We start from the raw sequence: 23,615 nt of genomic DNA on the forward strand, positions 1-23,615 counted from the left end.
CAGCGGATTAGACGTAACTGTACCAACTTATCGGATTATCAGCAACAGGCTCAGATCCTTAAAATGAGATTTCTTGATAAGGGATATGATGAGAGGGAGATTGATGAAACTATTATCAATGTTGGTAATATAAGTAGGGATACTATGCTTCAAGGACCCAGGAGAAACAATCAGGGAGAGATTAATAAATTTGCTTGCTCTCTAGTGACAAGTTACTCTAACCAGCATTTCTCGGTTAGTAAAATTTTTAAGAGATATTGGAGCTTGCTGAAGAGTGATAAAGTGTTGGGCCCGGTTCTCCCGGACCACCCTGTTGTTATTTTCAGAGGAGCACCCTCCTTACGCCATAGGTTAGCCCCCAATGTCGTAAACCCCCCCAAAACCATTTCTTTTTTTCAAAGTATGAAAGGTTTTTACCCCTGCAGGAAGTGTGAAATATGTCATATTAATTCCTTCCGAGGACGCAGGTGTGAATCTTTTCAATCTACTCAAACCAATAAATCATATAATAAAGAGTCCTTTATTACATGCTCGACGGAGTGTGTAGTTTATATGATCCAGTGCCCATGCTCCAAACAGTATATAGGGCGTACCAAGAGAGCCCTGCAGGTACGCCTATCTGAGCATATAGGGAACATCAAACGTGGTTTTAGTAAACACAACCTTTCTAGACATTATGCAAAACACCATAATAAACAGCTTAAGGGAACCCTGTTTGTGGCTCTTGATAAGCTTCAGCCCCATTGGAGGGGTGTTAATAAAGTGAGAGCCATTTCCAGGTGTGAAACGAAATGGATTTTTTTGATGAAATCTTATGTACCCCTAGGCCTTAATGTTGACTGGGACATAAATTGTTTTATTAATAATTCTTAATTTTGTCTAATTTCTTTATCTGACATTTTATATTTTTTTATTTTTATTTTTATTTCTATATCCTAAATTTTTATGACCCTTTTAATGATTATTTAGTATCTAGTGATTCTGTATTAATTTAGGAGTGTGATTACCTAATTGTGTTTTTATAATTTTTAAATATGATTTATGAAGTATGGCTATTTATCGTCCATGAGCTTTTTGCCTGCTGATGTGTATGGCCTATTGGATTATAATTGGTATAGTCTTTGCCCACTAGATGGCGAGAACCCCACTCTACCGTCTTTCTTTCCCCTATCTTTTCAAATAATTGTCACCGGCAATATCACTGGCCACCACTAGATGGGGGAATTCTTATGTTCCTACTCATTTGTATGTCCCTTATGGAACTCACATAGGCTGCCAGAAGTCAATATGGTGGCGTGTATTTTGTTTCCATTTGTTTGGTCCTAGTTGCCAGTAGTCAATATGGCGCTGCGGGACTATTTAAACCATAAACGTAATGACTGCGTCACTTGGCCAATCCCCAGTCGACGTCCCTTAGTGACGAAACGCGTAGGGAGGAGCCAGTGACGCTGACGTCATTACGTTTTTCTCCGTGATTGATGGGACATACACAGTAGGCAGGCGGAGGTTCGTGGAAACGCCGCGATCGTGATGCTTGGTCATACGCTGCTCTTTTGATGGAATTTTCTTGTAAGTGCAATCTTTTGGCTCATTAAAATTTTACTGTTTTGCAATTTTACGCTATGGGAGCTTTTTCTTGATTTTTTGTCTTTTGAGTTCTACATACTGGAAAGATCGGCATAGGTTGTGGGTGACCTGTTAATTTCCCAAATGCCTGGTGGGACCACTGTTATGGTGGTCATCTTGAGCTGGTAAGGAGCCTCGTACCTCACTTGGGTGCAAGTCACTGTGGATGCTGGATTCACCTGTGTCACATCTCTTCAGAATTTATTTTGATCATCTACCCACTTCACTTATGGACTTTTTTTTGTTCTACATACTGGAAAGATCGGCATAGGTTGTGGGTGACCTGTTAATTTCCCAAATGCCTGGTGGGACCACTGTTATGGTGGTCATCTTGAGCTGGTAAGGAGCCTCATACCTCACTTGGGTGCAAGTCACTGTGGATGCTGGATTCACCTGTGTCACATCTCTTCAGAATTTATTTTGATCATCTACCCACTTCACTTATGGACTTTTTTTTGGTATAATTTTTGGGATCACATTTTTTTATGCTTTATATTAATTTTTTTTCTCACATATGACATATGTTGTGACATTTGTCTCTATCTTCTATAGGAGACCTGTTGTGTTTCTCTTAATACATTGTGGGGTGGATTAATCACTTTTGTATGATTTTTAGCACATTTTATTAATTCATTTAGTTTTAGCGCTGCACATATTTTTTATTGTTTACCTCTCTATAGGCTATCCCCTCTTCAGTCTATCATGAATGCTGATGCCAGACTCATCTACCTTACCAATCACATAAGGTAGATGATTCAGTGTCTGCCACCCCTTCTCTGCCAATTCCTTCACTGGCATAAGATTACCCAGCAAATTAAAATGCTAACAACAACATACAAAGCCATCCACAACTCTGCCCCGAGCTACATCACCATACTTGTGTCCAAATATAACCAAAAATGTCCTCTCCGCTCCTCCCAAGACCTCCTGCTCTCAAGCTCTTTTCTCCTCCTCCCATGCTCATCTCCAGGACTTCTCCAGAGCCTCTCCCATCCTTGTACCTCTTACTTTGGCTGCCTTTAGGTGATCTCTGAAAACTCATCTCCTAAGGGAAGCCTATCACACCTCCAAGTACCTGAACTTTTATCACTTCCATCAGCTCATCCCTCACAGTTATAACCTTTTTGTGCCACTTTTCCACCCTATTTGATTGTAAGTTATTTTGAGCAGGACCATCCTAACCTGCTTATATTTTATTGTATTGTAACTATACTGTCTCCCTTTATATTGTAAAGTTCTGCGCAAACTGTTGGCACTATATAAATCCTGTATAACAACAAGAAAGCATTGTATACAGGCACTTGTTTTTAAAGTGGTTTTAAACCCACTTGTTAACCTCCCTGGCGGTATGATTATTTCGGATTTTAGGTGCTGAAAGCGGTACAATTATTTTGCATGGAAATTTGGCGTTTTATATATTGTAGGTCTGTAATTCTTAACAATAACACACTTAAATCTGTCCAAACAAGAGTCTAGTAGATATCCCGGGTATGATAAAGTTTGAAACACAAAAACATAAATTATAATATAATAAAAAAAAATAAATAATTTAAAAAAATAAAAATAGTAATAAAATTAATTTCCACACGATTCACTATCGCTCAATTCTGCAAGTGTTCTAATTTACTATCGCTGTTTTCTAGCTGGTCTAAAGCCATTTTTGACGTAAAGGGACACTTTTTGGTTGCTATGGACAATCTCCAGTTTCCAGGCAGAAAGAACAGTATATGCAATATAAAACTGCATGCAGGGCATGGGCCAAAGCACTGGGGACAAAGGGGATGTGAAATCATTTCATACAGTACTGTAATCTGTAAGATTACAGTACTGTATGTGTTATGATTTTACACTTTTTTTTTAATTTGCCGCCAGGCTCCGCCCCCGTGCGTCGCGCCGCTCGCAGGGAACGGAGCCTGGCACGGAGAGGCTTCGGAGGAGGACGGGGGACATCGCAGGATCCCGGGGACAAGGTAAGTAAGGAGGCACCAGGATCCTGCGATGTAATCCCGAGTGTGGCTCGGGGTTACCGCTAATGGTCCTGAATTTTAACCCCGAGCCACACTCGGGAAAACCGACAGGGAGGCTACTTGTCAGGCAATCCCGTCTTTTATCATGCAATGTGTCCGCTATACATGCGTTATTAAAAATGCCTCTGTATTCCTTATTTCTTAGCTCCGTTCGGCGCTCACGTGACCTGCCGCCTCTCCTGATCTGAAAGCTATGGTGGGAGGGGCCAAAAGTCCCCCACTGACGTCAGTCGGGAGGAGAAAGGTGGCCACTCACGTGAGTGGCGATCAGCGCTAGGAAATAAGGTATTCCGAGGCATTTTTTTAAAGTGGAGTTCCACCCAAAAATTGAACTTCCGCTTTAAGTGATGGTGAACCCCTGACATGCCACATTTAGCATGTCATTTTTTGGGGGGGAGCGGATACCCTCTTTTTTTAGAGGCATCCAGCTCCCACTTCCTCCCAGGGTCCGCTGCATTGGAAGGAAGTTCACCTCTCCCCCCTCCGTCGCTGCAATCTTCTGGGACACGTCACAGGTCCCAGAAGATTGTCCGGTTATTCACAGCACGTGGCTCGCGCATGCGCAGTGCGTGCCTGGCTGTGAAGCCACAGCCAGGCGCCCACAGTAAGAATGCCAGCGCTGTGGAGAGGAGCGGAGCTTCGTACGCCCGCATCGCTGGACCATGGGACAGGCGATTGTCCGATTATTAAAAGTCAGCAGATACACTTTTTGTAGCTGCTGACTTTTATTTATTTATTTTTTTTTCGATGGAACTCCACTCTAATAAAACATGTACAGTGGACACATTGCATGTAAGATGGGTTTGCTTGACAATTAACAAGTTATTTCAGCAGGAGGGGAGGGGCGTGCCCTGACACACAGCTGACAGGCGGGGGGGAGGAATATAAAGGAGGACACAGGAGAGAGCCGATGACAGAGGCACATGAACTTACCACGGTGTCAGGGCTCAGCAGCCATGATAAAAACCGTGGTCAGTTTACAGGGGGGAGGGCAGAACCAGGTAGGATCAGCCAGGTATTTCAGGTGACACAAAGGGCCAAATGACACAGCACTGTGCTGGTATTCATACTTTAAAGGAACAGGATCCATTTTTTTTGTTTTTTAGGGTAACAAACACTTTAAGACCTGAAATAGGTCTGCAATGTATGAGTTGTTTGTATTAAAATTATTCATATTTTTATATATTATAATGTGTGTTCCTTTTTGTGCCAGTAAAGTCTGATTATCATCATTTTTACTGTGTAATTTGTGTATCACAAATCATTTTGTGTGAAAACCAATATACTGTCATGGTTGCCTCTGTGGTGGTGTTGAATGAACAAGCAATTTCCAGTTAAAATGGCACAGTGAATAGCAAAAAATGTCCTGGTCATGAAAGGGGTAAAACCTTCTGGAGGTCACTTGTTGAAGTGAAACCCCAACACACACTGAGAATTCACCTGGGTTGCAGCACTCCATAAAGCATGATCCATCCTGCGAACAAATGCAGCAGGACCTAAATGCTCATGCATTACAGCCCGTTAATTGGTGCTGACTAACACAGCGCGTATTGACATGGTAAAGGTGTAAATGGTCTCTAAAGGTGTACCTGTATTCTCACAATTTGGAAAGACTCGTATATGCCTTAACAGGTGCTTCTTACAGTCCAAAAGCAGATCAGTATGACCCTGAATCAAGAGCCTTGATTCAGCGAATGGAGAAACCGCAAACTAATAAGCTTATGTCTCTGTCATTCTGCTCTCTCCTGATATCAGTATGCTTCTTATACAGTACAATTGGCTGGCTCCATATGCTGCTTCTCTCACCCCAAGTCTGAGCACTGCTTTGTAGAGAGTGCGCAAAACTGATACCAAGTTAGATTCAGGTGCTTGCACTGTTTTTAATTTGTGTATTGTACATCTGCCTGGAGTTCAGATTTAGCACCTTCCCACCTGCTCTATAGTAAAATAATGGCTAGGCAGGACATTCATCGTCTTCTGGGTAGACATCACAGGATGGCCTCCCCAGAAAGCTCCTCGCGTGTCCCCCATGGGCGCCCTGTGGCATGATCTGTCACAGATCAGTGTACTGCCCCGCTGCCAATCACAGCAGATCACATGACAATTGCATGTACACAATGGCTGGCTTCCATATACACTCTATGTATCCTAGTCAGTGGACTCTATAACTTTCCTACAGACTAAATAATATACAATAGTTTAGGTTATCTTCACCAAATTTACCTAAATTTAGTAAGAGCATTTTTTGTTTACCAAGTGTGTATAACAGTAACATTTTCTGTCTCTCTTATTTTGTATAATATATATATAATTATTATTATTATGTATAGCATTTGAATCTTCTGTATTTTTCCCCAATGCAGGTACTGCCTTTTATCTATCGGGCTATTGGATCTAGACACCTCCCTGCCAAGAACATCAGCTTTATTCACTTTGATTCTCATCCAGATCTTTTGATACCAGTGAATATGCCTGCAGATACTGTGTTTGACAAAGAAGCATTGTTTAGGTGAGGTCATTTTATGTGCCTTAGTTTTACAGATTCCTTTTCATTGTGTGTACTGCCAATGTGAAACACTTTAAACTTTAGAAGAGACCTTTTATAATCCTGGGTAATACAAACTCAACATTTGAAGAAAAAATACATGAACCAAGGTTACCCTGTGGTAAAATTTATGTGTCAAAAGTATATAAGTAGGTCCAAACTAAAAAACGCTGAACACAGCTGAATATGTAAATATTGACATGTCTTGTAAAAAATCAAAGTATTAGACAAAGAAGACAGAATTATCGTGTACATTTATTTTAATTTTTACAGAACTTTGTAATAATTAGGCTTTATATAAAAACTGTGGTAAAATGTTCCCAGATATACAGTGTATGTAAACACACCTATGAGCATAAAGCCCTGTACAAACGATCAGATTATCGGACAAATGATCATACAATCCTTTTATTTTTTGTGAGCCATGAAGTAATGAAGAGGTTCCGAAAATTCTCATATGACAGAATAAAAATTTGGAATTGATGTAATGTTGTGTAATGTAATTTCAGACGAAAACTGTACTAATTAAATGAAAATCGAACTATAAAATTTTTTGTGCCTGTCCCATCGGATAATTTCTCATGACCTGTCCTGATTGGCTCTCCAAAGTAGCGTACGATCGATTCAAAAGCAGTATTTTTCATACGATTTTCTGTATGTGTGTACTCGGCTTAACAGTAAGCTGTATCATATTCAGTATACACAAACAGCTGTACTTTGTTGTAAATTTAAACTTTTGTGGTATATTTATAACCAATTCACTGTGTGATTTAATCCATGAAGAGTTCTTGTACATTCGTTAAGAAACATGTTTTGCACTAAGTCACTGGGAGTTGTTCGAATGGCACCAAAACCAAATGATTTTGAGTGGATTGTAAATGTTACTGTTGTGTAAATGGTGCCAAATTGAATGTTCTTGATAGTTTGTGATAGTGTGCTTGAATGCTCTTGTAATGCCCCGTACACACGGTCGGATTTTCCGATGGAAAATGTCCGATCGGAGCGCGTTGTCGGAAATTCCGACCGTGTGTGGGCTCCATCGGACATTTTCCATCGGATTTTCCGACACACAAAGTTGGAGAGCAGGAGATAAAATTTTTCCGACAACAAAATCCGATCGCGTCAATTCCGGCCGTGTGTGGCCTGTACCGACGCACAAAGTGCCACGCATGCTCAGAAGAAATTCCAAGACGGAACAGCTCGTTCTGGTAAACTTAGCGTTCGCAATGGATACAGCACTTTCGTCACGCTGCAATGTTAAAAATGGTTTAATACAGCGCACTCTCTTCTTCTTTATAATGTGACAAGAATTAAGTAGTTTTGCTGCTCATATTAACACACACTTCTCACAAAGTTTTATTTTTGTTTTTTTATTTGGATTCCCTGAATATATTGTTATTAGTTGTCACATCTGACAGAATTTTTTTTTTTTTATTTAATTTTTTTGGGGATTTTAAGCCTTTTTTTTTTATTTAATGTTTGGATTTTTTCAAAGACTGATCTTTGTTCAATGTTATTTTTATTTTTAATACAGAATATTTTTGTGTGTGTGAAATTACCCCAACACCATTGATATCTTTTATTATTTAATCTCAAGGAGATTGTTTGGTGTTGGTGTCCCTTGTTCATTTCACATTGTATATTTGAAATGTACCTGAATCCTCACAAAAAAAACTGTCCTTTTTGAAGTAAAACACATAGGAGAGTATAATTCAAAACAAAAATCCTTTATTAAGGGCTCAGAACCAAACAAAGAGGAAGGCAACACTGGATCAACAGGAGAAATTAGTGAAGCCTGGGACCCCCACGGCAGACATCAATTCTTGAACATCAAAATTGGTGGCCTGAGGAGTCCATATGTAAGGGAGGGCAGTCTGGTCCAGAATTCGCAGAGATCCGGATAGCAGCAGATGACATGTGTGTCCCCAGGCTGTGGTACCACAAGAGGCTGCATTTTTTGGCCGACCAGACTGGATCCAGGGTCCTCACTTTCTGGTCTTCCTTTCACGCTTCATTCCCGGCTGTGGCTGTGCAGTTGGAGATGTGGCAGGAGGAGGAGTAGGACCTGGAGGAGGACTGTGAGGACCTGGAGGAGAGGGAGGACGAGGAGGAGGACCTGCAGGAGGAGGACCATCGCAAAGGTGTGTCTGAGCTGTCATTTGGCCCCTCATACCTTTGTTAAGAGCCTCCAATATGAGCTCCTCACACATGACTTGTTGTCCCTCCTCCATCCTCTGCATTTTATAGGCAATGACGGCAGCAATGTCCTCCTCCACGGTCTGTGGTGCTCCCAGGACCTCTGTAGCCCTCCAAAAGAGTCCTCCGGTAGCCTCCTCTAAGGCACTCCTCCTACTGCCACTTTCTCTTTTCAGGGGGGGTGGAGGGACCTGCAGATCAGCCGGCTCGGCCCGGCCACCTGTGTATGAAAAAGGGACATGGTTTTAGTTGTTGCTTCATCAATCACAATCCTAAATTAGTACTCCAAACTAACATCTAGTTAACATCATTGATTGGACAAGCAGAAATATTTAGAGGAAATGCTATACCTGGCTCAATCTGGGCTCCTCCACATGTTGCCTGGAAGGCCCAGGTTGGGCGTCAGAAGCCTCAGCCGGGGGGGGAAGGAAGCGTGGAAGGAAGACTGGAGAGGGATGGCCTGGGTTTAGTCTGGCCTGCCAGAAAATGCAGCCTGTCATAGTACAAAATCCTGGGGACATAGATGTTATCTGCTGCTCCGGATCTCTGTGAATCCAGGACTTTCTTGCGCTCCCTTACATATGTGCTCCTCAGGCCACCAATTAAGATCTTTAAATAGGTGATGTCTGCCGTGGGGATCACCTGCTTCACAATTTCACACAATTGCTCCAGTGCTGCCTTCCTCTTTGCTTGGTTCTTGAAATGGGGGTGGTTAATCTCCCACAGACAGGGCAGCTCCCTTAAGATATCTATGAATACTGACATGAAGTCATTGTCTTTCACTAAGATATCCATGTTCACTGCAAGACACAACACAAGACAATGCCTAATGTCAGACAAAACTCTCCTAATCTTGTTACAATATAGGCTTCAATGTAGAAGCAGTATAGGCACAAGTTTGTCTCTTACCTTCGTTCTTACGATCAGCGCGTCCAATGCTCCTTCCTCCGCTCACAGATCGTACGTAATACGCATGCGTGTTACGCTTTATACACACTGCGCATGCGTGTAACTCCGCCCGCCCCTGACGTTCTTTCTAGTCTATTCCCCGCCCCTTTTCGTTCGGCGCAGTGGGTGAAGAGCACATGACGGAGTTAGAGCAGGTGTGTGCTAATTATAGCAACGAGGAGGAGGAAAGCCCGGATCCGGACACGTCCCGATCCAGAAGGGGACGTTTTAAGGCCACAAATATGTCCTTTGGGGAGATGTTGGAGATGGTCGACATCATGAAGAAGTCCGACTATGACGGAAAGTATGGGCCTTACCCCAACCCCAACATCAGAAAGGCAAAGATCATGGCGAATGTGGTCAAAAGCCTTCACAAGAATTTCGGGGTACGAAGATCGAAAGATCAGCTCAGGAAGCGGTGGTCGGACCTGAAGTTAAGAGAGCCAGAGCATTCCCGAAAGATCCGGAGAGTGCTGAAAAAAAGTAAGTAGTTGTGCTGTGTTCCTATTCTTTCTGTCTTTATTGCGTTCGTGCTGCTCCATATGCTTTTCTTAATTGTACAGTTTAAAAGGGCAACTTTAATGTTCATGGGCCCATTATTCGTTCGTATCAAACATTTTTCTTTCGGCCTCTAAAACACCATTGTTTAGGCCATATGCATTTTCCCACATTTTTTTTGGGCCTACTTGGATGCCAAATATTTGTTTGTGTAAATGGGTTTGTTACTAGAATGAAATGCCAACTAGATTCTGTGTAAGGAGAGGACACTGAGCAGCTGTTTTCACATCTGGACACTGGCGCACTAGTGTGGGACACCAGAACACCATTTTTATTAGGGGGCCACACAGGTGCTCCAGTGTATACTATAGGGGGGTCTCCATCTGTGAAGCTTGTACTAAACAGGTAAAGTATTGCAGCTTGACAAAGGCCAATAAAAAAAAATACATCTTGGAACTCGGCTAAAATAGACAATTGTACCCCACTTCCAAGCAATGTTTCCTATTTCTAGTTCTGCCATCAAATATCTGTGTGCTAATTATACCATTTTTGTTTTACATAGGGGAGAAAAGACTCGGAGGACACCCCTCATCTGAGGAGACCAGAGACCCCCCCACCTCTGGAAGAAGGTGAAATACCACCAACCCAAGAAGTACAGGAGGAAGAAGAAGATGTGGTGGAGATTGGCACCACAACAGGTGAGTGTCTGCGACCACAGGCTCAGGTAAACGAGATGGATGGTGGCAGATTTTTGAGACCTGTTTTTGTTTTGTTTCTCTCTTTTTAGGTGATCGTGATGTTGTGGATCCAGAACGTTTCACATCAGAAAGTGCCCAGATCCTGATCGGGGAGATCATGGGGTGTAATGTCGAACTGCAAAACATACAGCAAAAAATTAATGATGTTATTAAAAAAAATAATAACATCATTGATGTTTTGGGGCGAATTTAAAACCCCACAAAATCACTTTTTGGATTGTGGTCCAATCTTTTAAATTTTTTTGCAATGTTTTGAAAAGCCAAATTTGGAGGATGCACACAGTGTGCCAACATGTGCTATCTGCCATCATGGGAGATCAATGGACGCGTTTTGGGGGTGCAACCCCTTCCTCAATTATAAAGTAGCATTGAGGAAGGGCTTGCTCCCCCAAAACACGTCCCTTAATCCCCCCTGATGGCAGATAGCACATGTTGACATTCGTAAATTGGTGTGCATCTTCCAAATTTGGCTTTTCCAGGGGTGATTTCCCCCCATCTGAACGCTATATCAAACCCAGTTCCTAAATACTGATGTCTGATATAGCCTTCAGGTTTTACCTAATGTGAACTTTGTAAGTTCAAGTTTTTTGGCTTTCTTGTTGGTTTTACACAGGCCTGTTTTATCTGAAATGGACATTTCGATTTTTGATAATGCTACTGCAAAAATTGTTATACAGCAAACATGTTGGTTTGTTTTAAAAACCTTTGGTAAATGCACATGTGATTGTGCAGGTATAAAAAAGTTGCTTTCTCAAGAATGTGTGGATTATTGTCTCAACACTACAATACAACACTTTTGGGGTGATGTAATTGCTGTTTTCTGCAAAAATGGGTGTTATTTCCTAAGGGCAAATCCTCTTGGCACTACAAGTGCAGTTTCAGTGCAGTTGCAAGTGCACTTGTAGTGAAATGTTTTTTTGCATTTAGGAAATAACAGCCAACAGTGCTTTGTATAAGGTTACACAATCACAACATTTTCTGGACTCGACACATTTCTGTCAGGGTCAGCTAAAACAAACACAAGCAGTAAATGTCCACCAAGAATTTCTTTTTTTTTTTTTTATTATAAAAAGGCTTCACAGATTTGCTGGCATATTGATAGCCCCCCTACCCGCAAAGAACTCCAGGTAGCGTAACCGGACATCACGGGCACTCAGGGAGGGCAAGCCAGGACGGCCACTTTTAAGCGCCGTCAGTGTGGTTTGATGTAGGATTCCGGCCTCAGGCCCAACTGAGCCAGCATAGTTGGCCGAATGTTTCCTTAAAAAGTTATGGAGAACACAGCACGCCAGTATAATATGGTTCAGTTTATACTCCGCCATATGGATGGGTGTCAGAAATAGTCAGAACCGGCTGGCCAGGATTCCAAATGTGTTCTCCACCACGCTTCGGGCTCTGGCCAGCCGGAAATTAAAAACCCTCTGTTCCGGGGTGAGGGTCCTCATTGGGAATGGCCGCATCAGGTGGTCCCCCAGCACAAACGCTTCATCAGCAACGAACACAAATGGGAGTCCTTCCACATTGTCCTCTGGAGCTGGCAAGTCCAAGCTGCCATTCTGAAGACGCCTGTAGAACTCCGTCTGGGCGATGACTCCACCATCGGACATCCGGCCATTCTTCCCCACGTCCACATACAAGAAGTCGTAATTAGCCGTCACCACCGCCAACATCACTATACTATTAAACCCCTTGTAATTATAATAGTACGACCCCGAGTTGGGTGGTGGGACGATGTGGACGTGTTTCCCATCAATTGCCCCTCCGCAGTTAGGAAAGTCCCACCGCTCGGCAAAGTGGGAGGCCACAGTCTGCCATTCCTGTGGCGTGGAAGGAAACTGTTGATGAAAAAACAATAAACACTACTATTTTTACTCTGAAACATGGCAAGCAGATTATACACAAACATTATGGGGCAACCTCCAGATAGCATTTACTAAGGGGAATTTAACAACGCCAAAGTATAAGGTACACTTATCATATCCCCCCCCCCCCCTCTCATGGGCCATTTCTAACATTATAGGGGGTGTGTGTAAATCTTGGACAGGTAACCCTCTTCACTTCATTGAGAGATGAATGCCTAAATAATGAGTATTACTTTGAACAGCCCCTCCTTAGTTACACTATTGGCAGACCACTGGACAGGTAAGAAGTGTCTGAATACAAAGATATAAATACACACTGTACACATTTGAGGACATTTGGACATTCTGCTATTACCTATCAAGATAATAATAGGATACAAAAACTTTAAACAGTACCATTGGAAAGTATACAGGCAGGCCCTTGCACTACATGCTTTGGGGAATTCATCCATAAATCTGACCACAAAAGAGATGGGTATAGTGTGTATGGGTTTGGCAAAGTCAGCAGATAGATGATTGAGGATACATAGAGAATTGGGATCAGCTGACTTAGCAGTTGGGGGAGGGAGGGTTACTAAAAATTATTTGGGGACACCACAAAAAAAAGCCTCTGCCACTCTGCCTGAATTTAAATCAAAAATAAAATTTCCAAACATTTTAGGGGGTGTTTGGGGTAAAGCACTACTATGGAGCTGATAAAATACATTGTTAAGTGACTACTTGAGGTGAATATAGGGCCAGGAGACACCATGCTGGGGAGGTTAGTGAAGGGCAAATATGTATGAAGGACCTAAAATAATAATTACATAAAAATCCAGCATGCATGAGAACAAAGGGGACATTCACAGCATATTACAAGCATGGTAATTAGGGAATGAGGAAAGAAATACAATATATTAGCAAACATTCAATACAATAAAATGTGATATAAAAGGATAAAAATCTTACCTTCATATACTCCTTCTGCAGGACCTGGATGATGGCAGAACAGGTCTCTGGGATTATGATACCCAGAGCCTGGGGGGAGATGCCTGTCGAGAACTTCAAGTCCTGCAGACTTCTCCCTGTCGCCAAATACCGCAGGGTAGCGACCAACCTCTGTTCCGGAGTGATGGCTTGCCTCATGCAGGTATCCTGCCTGCTGATATAGGGGGTCAGCGAAGCCAACAAACGGTGAAACACGGGGTCCGTCATCCGGAGAAAGTTCCTGAAATCATCAGGATTATTCTCACGGATCTCACGGAGCAAAGGCATATGAGAGAACTGGTCACACTGGAGCAACCAATTCTTGGTCCATGAACTCCTCCCCACCCTGTTCATGGACTGGACTTGTGTCAAGGTCAGGACCCCAACACCAAGCCCCCGCACAGCACGAACTCTACGAGGAGTACGCATACGAAACATGGCTAGAAAATGGTCGGCTGCTCAGAACGAAGTAACAGAACGCACTGAAGAACAGCAAGGCCTGTGAAGAGCGACCTGAAAAACAGCAACGAGCGGGCAAGATCGCACAGAAAACTCCGATACGAACTGACTGCACGCACTGAAGAGCAGATACAAACCCACAAGCACAAACTGAACGGCAGAAAACGATCTGAAAGCCACGAGTCTGAAAAAGCGCGAATCGTCTCTCACCAAACTTTTACTAACACGAGATTAGCAAAAGGAGCCCAAAGGGTGCCGCGCTTGGTTCTGAACCGGCCTTTTCTAGTCTCGTCGTACGTGGTGTACGTGACCGCGTGGTTGGCGATCGGAAATTCCGACAACTTTGTGCGATCGTGTGTAGACAAAAAAAGTTTGAGCCAACATCCGGAAAAAATCCTAGGATTTTGTTGTCGGAATGTCCGAACAAAGTCCGACCGTGTGTACGCCCTATAACAGTTAATGCATTTTACTAATGTGATTGAATATTCCTAAACGTATTTTCCCTTAGGATCAAATGTTATTAAACCGTTTAAATGTTTTTTTGCTTGAAAACAAATGTTCTGGAATGGGTTTTAGTTTCAAATCAAATGTTTTAGAGTTCACGTCCAATATGGCTATAGACAGTAGTGGTCCAAAGTCTGCGAATGATGTTAGAGTATTTCATGGACAGCAGTCACTAGTTGTTTGTATTCGGGGTGAATTACCTGGACAATCAGAAATAAGCTGTTCAAGGCTTCCTGTGTCTTGTTGATGCTTGCACTAGTGGAGCTATGGCTGGCAATTGGGATTCTGTTGTAGCTGCTATCTATCTGAGGAGGCTGATGCTGCTCCTGGCCCATCGTCCAGATTGCCAGATACAGGTCTTAGAAGACAGAGGTAATGCTGCTGGAGGCCAGCCACGAAAAAAATTGACCTGGTCCTGTGTGGCAAAACAGGTCCATGGCACCAATTCAGATGCAGCTATATGGGAGAGAATTGTAGCATCAGTCACCAAGGTCTCACATCAGGTGCAGCGGTGCATCAGCTGCCCCAAGACAAATTAATAATATAAATGGAAAGTAACATTCTTTACATGTGAGAATCATTTATAATTAACAATGCTGCAACATTTTGCTCTTTAGAAAAATTCAGTCCATTTCATTTGTATGACTTTGCGATATATAACGTCTTTATAAATAAAACCAAGTTTCATAAATAAACAAATATATTGTATTTTGACAAGCAGAAGTACAACTTGAAAATATAAAAAAAAACAAAAAAAAACCTTTAACCTTTATACCTTTTAATATGACGGCCAGGCGGCGCGGCTCTCGTTCTGGGAGGGCATCATATGATTCCCTTGCCTCCCCTGCCCACCAGGGGGCACACTCCGCCAATGGCACTCGCGCGCGCCCGCCGTCTCTTTTGGGACCCGATACGCATGCCCGGCGGCCGTGATGTCCGCCGGGCACCCGCAATTGCCAGGTAACACAGCAGGACCGTGGATCTGTGTGTGTAAACACAAAGATCCACATCCTGTCAGAGGAGAGGAGACCGATGGTCTGTACCCAGTACAGAGGAACACGATCAGTCTCCTCCCCTTGTGAGTCCCCTCCCCCTACAGTTAGAATCACTCCCTAGGAAACATGATTAACCCCTTGATCAACCCCTAGTGTTAACTCTTTCCCTGCCAGTCACATTTATATAGTAGTCAGTGCATTTTTATAGCACGGATCGCTGTATAAATGTGAATGGTCCCAAAAAATGTGTCAAAAGTGTCTGATATGTCCGCCGCAATATCGCAGTCACGATAAAAATCACAGATCGCCTCCATTACTAGTAAAAAAAAAATTATAAAAATGCTATAAATCTATCCCCTATATTGTAAATGCTTTAACTTTTGTGCAAACCAATCAATATACGCTTATTGCTTTTTTTTTTTTTTTACCAAAAATATGTAGAAGAAGACATATCGGCCTAAACTGATAAAAAAATGCATTTAAAAAAAAAAATTGGATATTTATTATAGCAAAAAGTAAAAAATAATGCGTCTTTTTCAAACTTGTCACTCTTCTTTTGTTTATAGCGCAAAAAATAAAAACCGCAGAGTTGATCAAATACCACCAAAAGAAAACCATTTCATTTGGGTACAGTGTTGCACGATCGCACAATTTTCATTCAAATTGTGACAACGCTGAAAGCTGAAAAATGGCTTTGGCATGAAGGGGGTGAAAGTGCACTGTATTGAGGTGGTTAAACTATATTGGCTGTAATGCCATTGTACATATTACCAACATTAAATATTAAGAAAAATATTTTTTTTTTTTTTTTTAGTAGATGAACCCTACATATCCTTATGTGGTAGTGCAGTGGTAATTTTGACATCAAATTTCAATTTAGTTTTAGTCATAGACTTTTGACTAAAATGCCATTTTAGTTTTAGTTGTATTTAATCAACTCAAATAGTATTAATTTAGTCTAAGAAAAGTTTTTCATTGACAAAATTAACACCGGCTCTCACAAATATCTCCAGGGATGGGGCGAGGGGTCTGACAGAAGATGTGGCCACCATGGGTGTTTCAGCAGGATGGGGCACAAAAAGGGCAAGACCTAAGGTTACATTCACACCATGGCATTCCGTTCTGCGGGCAGAATCGCCGCGATTCTGCCCATGATTCAGTAACACCGCAAATCGCGGGGCGCCCTTGCGATCCCCATTACTTTGAATGGCACGCAAATCGCAGAGTAATTCTGCCGCGAATATCACAGATGAACCGCTGTAAAACCACGCAATCAGAATCGCGGGACACCTGTCGTCCAAAAGAAGTACAAAAACTTCATTTGGGTGACAGGCGTCCCACTATTTTGTTTGTGTGATTTTACCGTGATTTGTCGGCGATAATCACGGTAGAATTGCGCCAAGATTTGGGTGCCATTCAAAGTAACAGGGATCGCAAGTGCGTCCGGTGATTTTCGGCATTTCCGAATTGTGGCGATTCCACCTGCAAAACGAAACGCCATGGATGGTGTGAATGGAGCCTAAAACCTATGCTGCTGCTGAAGTAGTGCAGAGCTCATTAGGAAGAGGGAAGTATGCTTTGGCCTATTTACCTTTTTGGGGGTTTAAGGACCTTATCCTGGAACTGAATATCTTAAGCTATCTTGTGTTCAAATCAAGCTACTAAGGACAAAGAATTGATGCCGATAATATATTACTGACTCTAAATTTAGATATTTTAAACAGATGCTTTAAGGGTTAAATGTTGTGGATCTTTTTTGTACAAAGGTGTCAGAAAAAGACAGTATATGTGAGATAGAAACTTTTTAGGAATTCAATTTGTATACCGTAGCGCCCCACTATTCTACCAAATGGAACATCTGCTGAAGCTACCTTCATAATAAAGGTCAATGCTGCTAAACCAACACCCATTAGTACTTTGGTAATTACATTGTGAACATTAAATATAGCATGTTGATCTAGATTTCACAAACTGTTAAGATTTGTTCCAATAATCTGCATTGTATTCGGTGTGCAATTTTGTAAATTGTGCCTTTTGTAATTCTGTGTTGCAGTATGATCGGGTGTAAACAATGCCTGCCTCAGCGTGGTTAATAGGAGCTAATCATATTCCCTTTTGATTCAGGGCTGCAATATCCCTGTGCTTCCAGATTGTTTCATTTCATGTGTGTGAGGTTTTTCTAGTTTTTGGCAGAAACATCATTTTTAATTATGTGATTTGTTTGCAGAACAGCCACCAAAGTAGCAAAAACATGATTGTAGTTGGTAATAACTTGTTACATGTGCCGTATAATAATTTATATTACATTGTAGTACAGAACCCTGTCTATGGCCATTTCATGTGTTAATTTGTCAGTGCAGTGCCAGCCAAACATTTTAGTTTTTCACAGGACTTTGAGATGGCCACAGATATCTTAAATATTTGGTATCTAAGTTTTCATGAGAAAGCGATGACTGGCAAACAAAGGCTAGCCACATAAGGACCAAATATAGTAATTAAACGGATGGTTGGTGCACTTATATTCTGGCTGGCTTTACCCATACATCCTTTGTCCTTTGACGTACCATAGTTTGTAGACTCTCTTTCACCCAGACTAAATATTATACACTTGGTTTTAAAAAAAGAAAAATTAAAGAACTGAAACAGAATAGTTTAATATACAGTGGGGCAAAAAAGTATTTAGTCAGCCACCAAGTGTGCAAGTTCTCCCACTTAAAAAGAGAGGCCTGTAATTGTCTTTATAGGTATACCTCAACTATGAGAGACAAAATGTGGAAACAAATCCAGACAATCACATTGTCTGATTTTTGAAAGAATTTATTTGCAAATTATGGTGGAAAATAAGTATTTGGTCACCTACAAACAAGCAACATTTCTGGCTCTCACAGACCTGTATCTTCTTCTTTAAGAGGCTCCTCTGTCCTCCACTCATTACCTGTATTAATGGCACCTGTTTGAACTTGTTATCAGTATAAAAGACACCTGTCCACAACCTCAAACAGTCACACTCCAAACTCAACTATGGTGAAGACCAAAGAGCTGTCAAAGGACACCAGAAACAAAATTGTAGACCTGCACCAGGCTGGGAAGACTGAATCTGCAATAGGCAAGCAGCTTGGTGTGAAGAAATCAACTGTGGGAGCAATAATTAGAAAATGGAAGACATACAAGACCACTGATAATCTCCCTCGATCTGGGGCTAGATCTCACCCCGTGGGATCAAAATGATCACAAGAACGGTGAGCAAAAATCCCAGAACCACACGGGGGGACCTAGTGAATGACCTGCAGAGAGCTTGGACCAACGTAACAAAGGCTACCATCAGTAACACACTATGCCGCCAGGGACTGCAGTGCCAGACGTGTCGCCCTGCTTAAGCCAGTACATGCCTGGGCCGTCTGAGGTTTGCTAGAGAGCATTTTGATGATCCAGAAGAGGATTGGGAGAATGTCTTATGGTCAGATGAAACCAAAGTAGAACTGTTTGATAGAAACACAACTCAGAGAGAATGCTGAGTTGCAACCAAAGAACACCAAACCTACTGTGAAGCACAGGGGTGGCAACATCATGCTTTGGGGCTGTTTCTCTGCAAAGCGAACAGGACGACTGATCCATGTACATGAAAGAATGAATGAGGCCATGTATCGTGAGATTTTGAGTGCAAGCCTCCTCCCATCAGCAAGGGCATTGAAGATGAAACGTAGCTGGGTCTTTCAGCATGACAATGATCCCAAACACACCACCCGGGCAACGAAGGAGTTGCTTTGTAAGAAGCATTTCAAGGTCCTGGAGTGGCCTAGCCAGTCTCCAGATCTCAACCCCATAGAAAACCTTTGGAGGGAGTTGAAAGTCTGTGTTGCCCAGCGACAGCCCCAAAACATCACTGCTCTAGAGGAGATCTGCATGGAGGAATGGGCCAACATACCAGCAACAGTGTGTGACAACCTTGTGAAGACTTATGCCGCGTACACACGGTCGGACTTTTCGTCTACAAAAGTCCGACAGCCTGTCCGACAGACTTCCGGCGGACTTCCGGCGGACTTTCGGCGGACTTGCAGCAGACTTTCTAACGAACGGACTTGCCTACACACGACCACACAAAAGTCCGACGGATTCGTACGTGATGACGTACACCGGACTAAAATAAGGAAGTTCATAGCCAGTAGCCAATAGCTGCCCTAGCATGGGTTTTTGTCCGTCGGACTAGCACACAGACGAGCGGATTTCGGGGTCCGTCGTAGTTACGACGTAAAGATTTGAAGCATGTTTCAAATCTAAAGTCCGTCGGATTTGAGGCTGAAAAAGTCTGCTGAAAGTCCGGAGAAGCCCACACACGATCGGATTACCAGCCAGCTTTAGTCCGTCGGCGTCCGTTGGACTTTTGTAGATGAAAAGTCCGACCGTGTGTACGCGGCATTACAGAAAACGTTTGACCTCTGTCATTGCCAACAAAGGATATATAACAAAGTATTGAGATTGAGATGAACTTTTGATATTGAATAAATACTTATTTTCCACCATAATTTGCGAATAAATTCTTTCAAAAATCAGACAATGTGATTGTCTGGATTTGTTTCCACATTTTGATTCTCATAGTTGAGGTATACCTATGATGACAATTACAGGCCTCTCTCATCTTTTTAAGTGGGAGAACTTGCACAATTGGTGGCTGACTAAATACTTTTTTGCCCCACTGTATTTTATAACAGAAAGTGAGGGAGATAGGTTTTTTTTTTTTAAATTTTTTTTTTAATGTATATTTTTTTTATTATCCAAATGTATTCATTTATATAGTAAAAACCCTAGTGGTTACTAAATAGCACCAAAGGAAAGCTTTATCGGGGAAAAAAAAAATTCTATGAATTATGAAATCAATTTCTGAGTACAGTATTGCATGACCAAGTAATATTAAGTGAAACAATCTTAGCACTGAAAAACATCATGATAATGAGGGGGGTGTAGCATGCTGGTATTTAGGTGGTTGAGGCTGGGTTCACACTAGTGCGACAAACACTCCGACATTGGGAGCTCGTGTCGCATGACGTGTGAAAATCAATGTTTCCCTATGGGAGCCGTCCTAACTGGTCCGACACAAGTCGGTCCGACTTTGAAAATGCTCCCTGTACTACTTTGGTCTGATTTTGATCCTACTTCAGCCCATTGACTATTGTTGAACTCGGATCAAAGTCGGATCGCCGTCTCGCATGATCCGACTTTGGCATGCGACTTGTGCTCAGATGATCTTGAGGGGGAACTCTGTGCCAAATTTTACATAAAGAACCGGCATGGGTTCCCCCTCCAAGAGCATACCAGACCCTTGGGTCTGGTATGGATTTTAACCACTTCCCGACCAGCGCATGCAGATGTATGTCGGTAGAATGGCACGGCTGGGCAAATGGGCGTACCTGTCAGTCCCATTTGAATTCCCCGCCGTGCCATTGCATGCGCATCGGCCGGGAGCTCCGTGAGTCGGGTCGCGGGTCTCGTGGACTTGATTGCCTCACGGAGAGGACGAACGGGGAGATGCTGATGTAAACAGCATCTCCCCGTTCTGCCTAGTGACAGTGTCACTGATCTCTGTTCCCTGTCATCCTTGTCACAGCTAGCCCATCCCCCCTACAGTTAGAACACATCCCTAGTACTGACTTAACCCCTCCCCGCCCCCTAGTGGTTAACCCCTTCACTGCCAGTGTCATTTACACAGGAATCATTGCATTTTTATAGCACTGATTGCTGTATAAATGACAATGGTCCCAAAAATGTGTCACAAATGTCCGATGTGTCCGCCATAATGTCGCGGTCACAATAAAAATCGCTGATCGCCGCCATTACTAGTAAAAAAGAAAAAAAAAATTATTAATAAAAATGCCATAAAACTATCCCCTATTTTGTAAACGCTATAACTTTTGCGCAAACCAATCGATGATGGCTTTTTTTTTTTTTTTTTTTACCAAAACAATGTAGAAGAATACGTATCGGCCTAAACTGAGGGATGAAAATGTTTTTTTAATTATTTTTTGGGGATATTTATTATAGCAAAAAGTTAAAAATAATGCTTTTTTTTTCAAAATTGTCGCTATTTTTTTGTTTATAGCGCAAAAAATAAAAACCGCAGAGGTAATCAAATACCACCAAAAGAAAACTCTATTTGTGGGAAAAAAAGGACGTCAGTTTTGTTTGGGAGCCACGTTGCGCGACCACGCAATTGTCAGTTAAAGCGACGCAGTGCCGAATCGCAAAAAGTGCTCTGGTCAGGAAGGGGGTAAATTTCTTCCGGGGCTGAAGTGGTTAAGGGGAACCCCCTACACCGAAAAAAAAAAGGTGTGGGTCCCCCCAAAATCCATACCAGACCCTTATCCGAACACGCAGCCCGGCCGTTCAGGAAAAGGGGGGGGACGAGCAAGCGCCCCCCCCCCCAAACCGTACCAGGCCGCATGCCCTCAACATGGGGGGGTGGGTGCCAAAGCACCTTGTCCCCATGTTGATGAGGACAAGGGCCTCTTCCTGACAACCCTGGCCATTGGTTGTCGGGGTCTGCGGGTGGCTTATCAGAATCTGGGAGCCCCCTTTAATAAGGGGGCCCCCAGATCCTGGCCCCCCACCCTATGTGAATGAGTATGGGGTACATCGTACCCCTACCCATTCACCTAGGGAAAAAAAGTGTTAATAAAAAAAACACACTAGACAGGCTTTTAAAGTAATTTATTCGGCAGCTCCGGGGGTCTTCTTCCGACTTCGGTGGTCTCTTCCTTCTTCTCCACGGTCTCTTCCTTCTTCTCCGTGCTCTCCGGTTTTTCTCCCGCTCTCCAGTACCTTCTGCCAGGCTCCTCCGCTATCTTCTGCTCTTTTGCCCGCTCTTTTGCTAGCGGTGGCCCGGTCTTCTCCGCCATCTTCTTCCCTCTTCTCTTCTTCCGGTGTTGACACAACGCTCTCTCCCATTATCCCCCGGGACTGTGACGTCATAAGGGGCAGGGTCACCGGGTGACATCACCCGGTGACCATGCCCCATCCCTATATGTCATTACGGAGCGCGCACACGGCATTACAGGAAATAGACAGCGGAGAAGACCGCAGGGTGCCCCCCTGCCCCAAAACACCCACCCCTCCATGTTGAGGGCATGCGGCCTGGTACAGTTCAGGAGGTGGGGGGGGGGGGCGCTCGCTCGTCCCCACTCCTTTTCCTGACCGGCCGGGCTGCTTGCTTGGATAAGGGTCTGATATGTTTTTTCGGCGTAGGGGGTGCCCTTTAAAATCCATACCAGACCCAAGGGCCCCCTCAAGATTCATACCAAGTGCCTGGTATTGGCGGGGATCCAAATCGAAACCCGTTTATTGAAAGTCGGACGTTTGTCGGCGTCAAGTCGAAAGTCGCAGGGCAAAGTAGGATGGCTGTCGTGTCGCACCAGTGTTAACCCGGCCTTAACCACTCTAAATTGTCATTTAGCTATGGCATGTGAGTGATTTAAAAGAACAACTGGGTAAAAAATAAAAATTAGAATTTTTTTAAAGACAAATGACAAAATGGAGCATAGTTTTTCACCCAAACCAGAGGTAACCCACAACTGATTTGACCATCAAAATTCAGGCAGCATCTTCAAAGTTACCATCAATTCATTGAATTTTCATGGGTTAATAGGTGTTCTGTGGGAAATATCTTCTTCCAGAACGCAGATTTAAAAGGGAGGTTTCTCTTGCCAATGACACTTTACTTAGTGATTGTAGGCCCTGGCCTTACCTTTCGTGGGTATTGAAAATGTGACTATAATTGGGGGATGAGAGAAAGTGAAAGATAAGGTTCACATACAAAACATTTAGAATAAAAATATTGAAGTGGCCATTAATTGGTATGCAGTTGATTTGATTACTATCCATATGTATCATTTCAAACTCTAGAAGACTGGAGGGTGATGGTGTTTACTAAAAAATATGTCCTGTGGATATAAATAATAGTTTGCCAAATGCTGTTGAATATTGGTACCCAATGGCATTGACAATGACATACTTTCTTTTTAATAGTTCCTCTGGTGTCATCTGAGGGGGAGTTTAAGCTCTGAAGGTGCCTCCAGAGGTTTCTGGGGAGGTGGTAGATGAGAAGAAGCCACAGACAAACCTGGGAGGTCCCAGTTGTGAATATAACCCAGTCTGTCCTTCTGTTATTTTCAGGAGTTGACAGTAAAAGGACATCTACTCTGCATTTTATTGGGTGTGTGTGTATAATATATATATATATA

The 23,615-nt window shown here is 42.8% G+C and overlaps 1 protein-coding gene across 2 annotated transcripts in view; it reads left to right on the forward strand.

Annotated features, from left to right (window-relative positions):
- LG05H5orf22 (linkage group 05 C5orf22 homolog) overlaps positions 1-23,615 on the forward strand; it is a 208,363-nt gene that overhangs the window by 34,875 nt on the left and 149,873 nt on the right. For both annotated transcript variants that reach the window (XM_073630895.1, XM_073630894.1), the window contains exon 2: positions 6,017-6,162. In XM_073630895.1, coding sequence (XP_073486996.1) covers positions 6,017-6,162 — 146 coding nt within the window. The remainder of the gene's footprint in view (positions 1-6,016; positions 6,163-23,615) is intronic.

Source organism: Aquarana catesbeiana, linkage group LG05 (genome assembly GCF_042186555.1).
Source record: "Aquarana catesbeiana isolate 2022-GZ linkage group LG05, ASM4218655v1, whole genome shotgun sequence".
Taxonomy (NCBI): domain Eukaryota; kingdom Metazoa; phylum Chordata; class Amphibia; order Anura; family Ranidae; genus Aquarana; species Aquarana catesbeiana.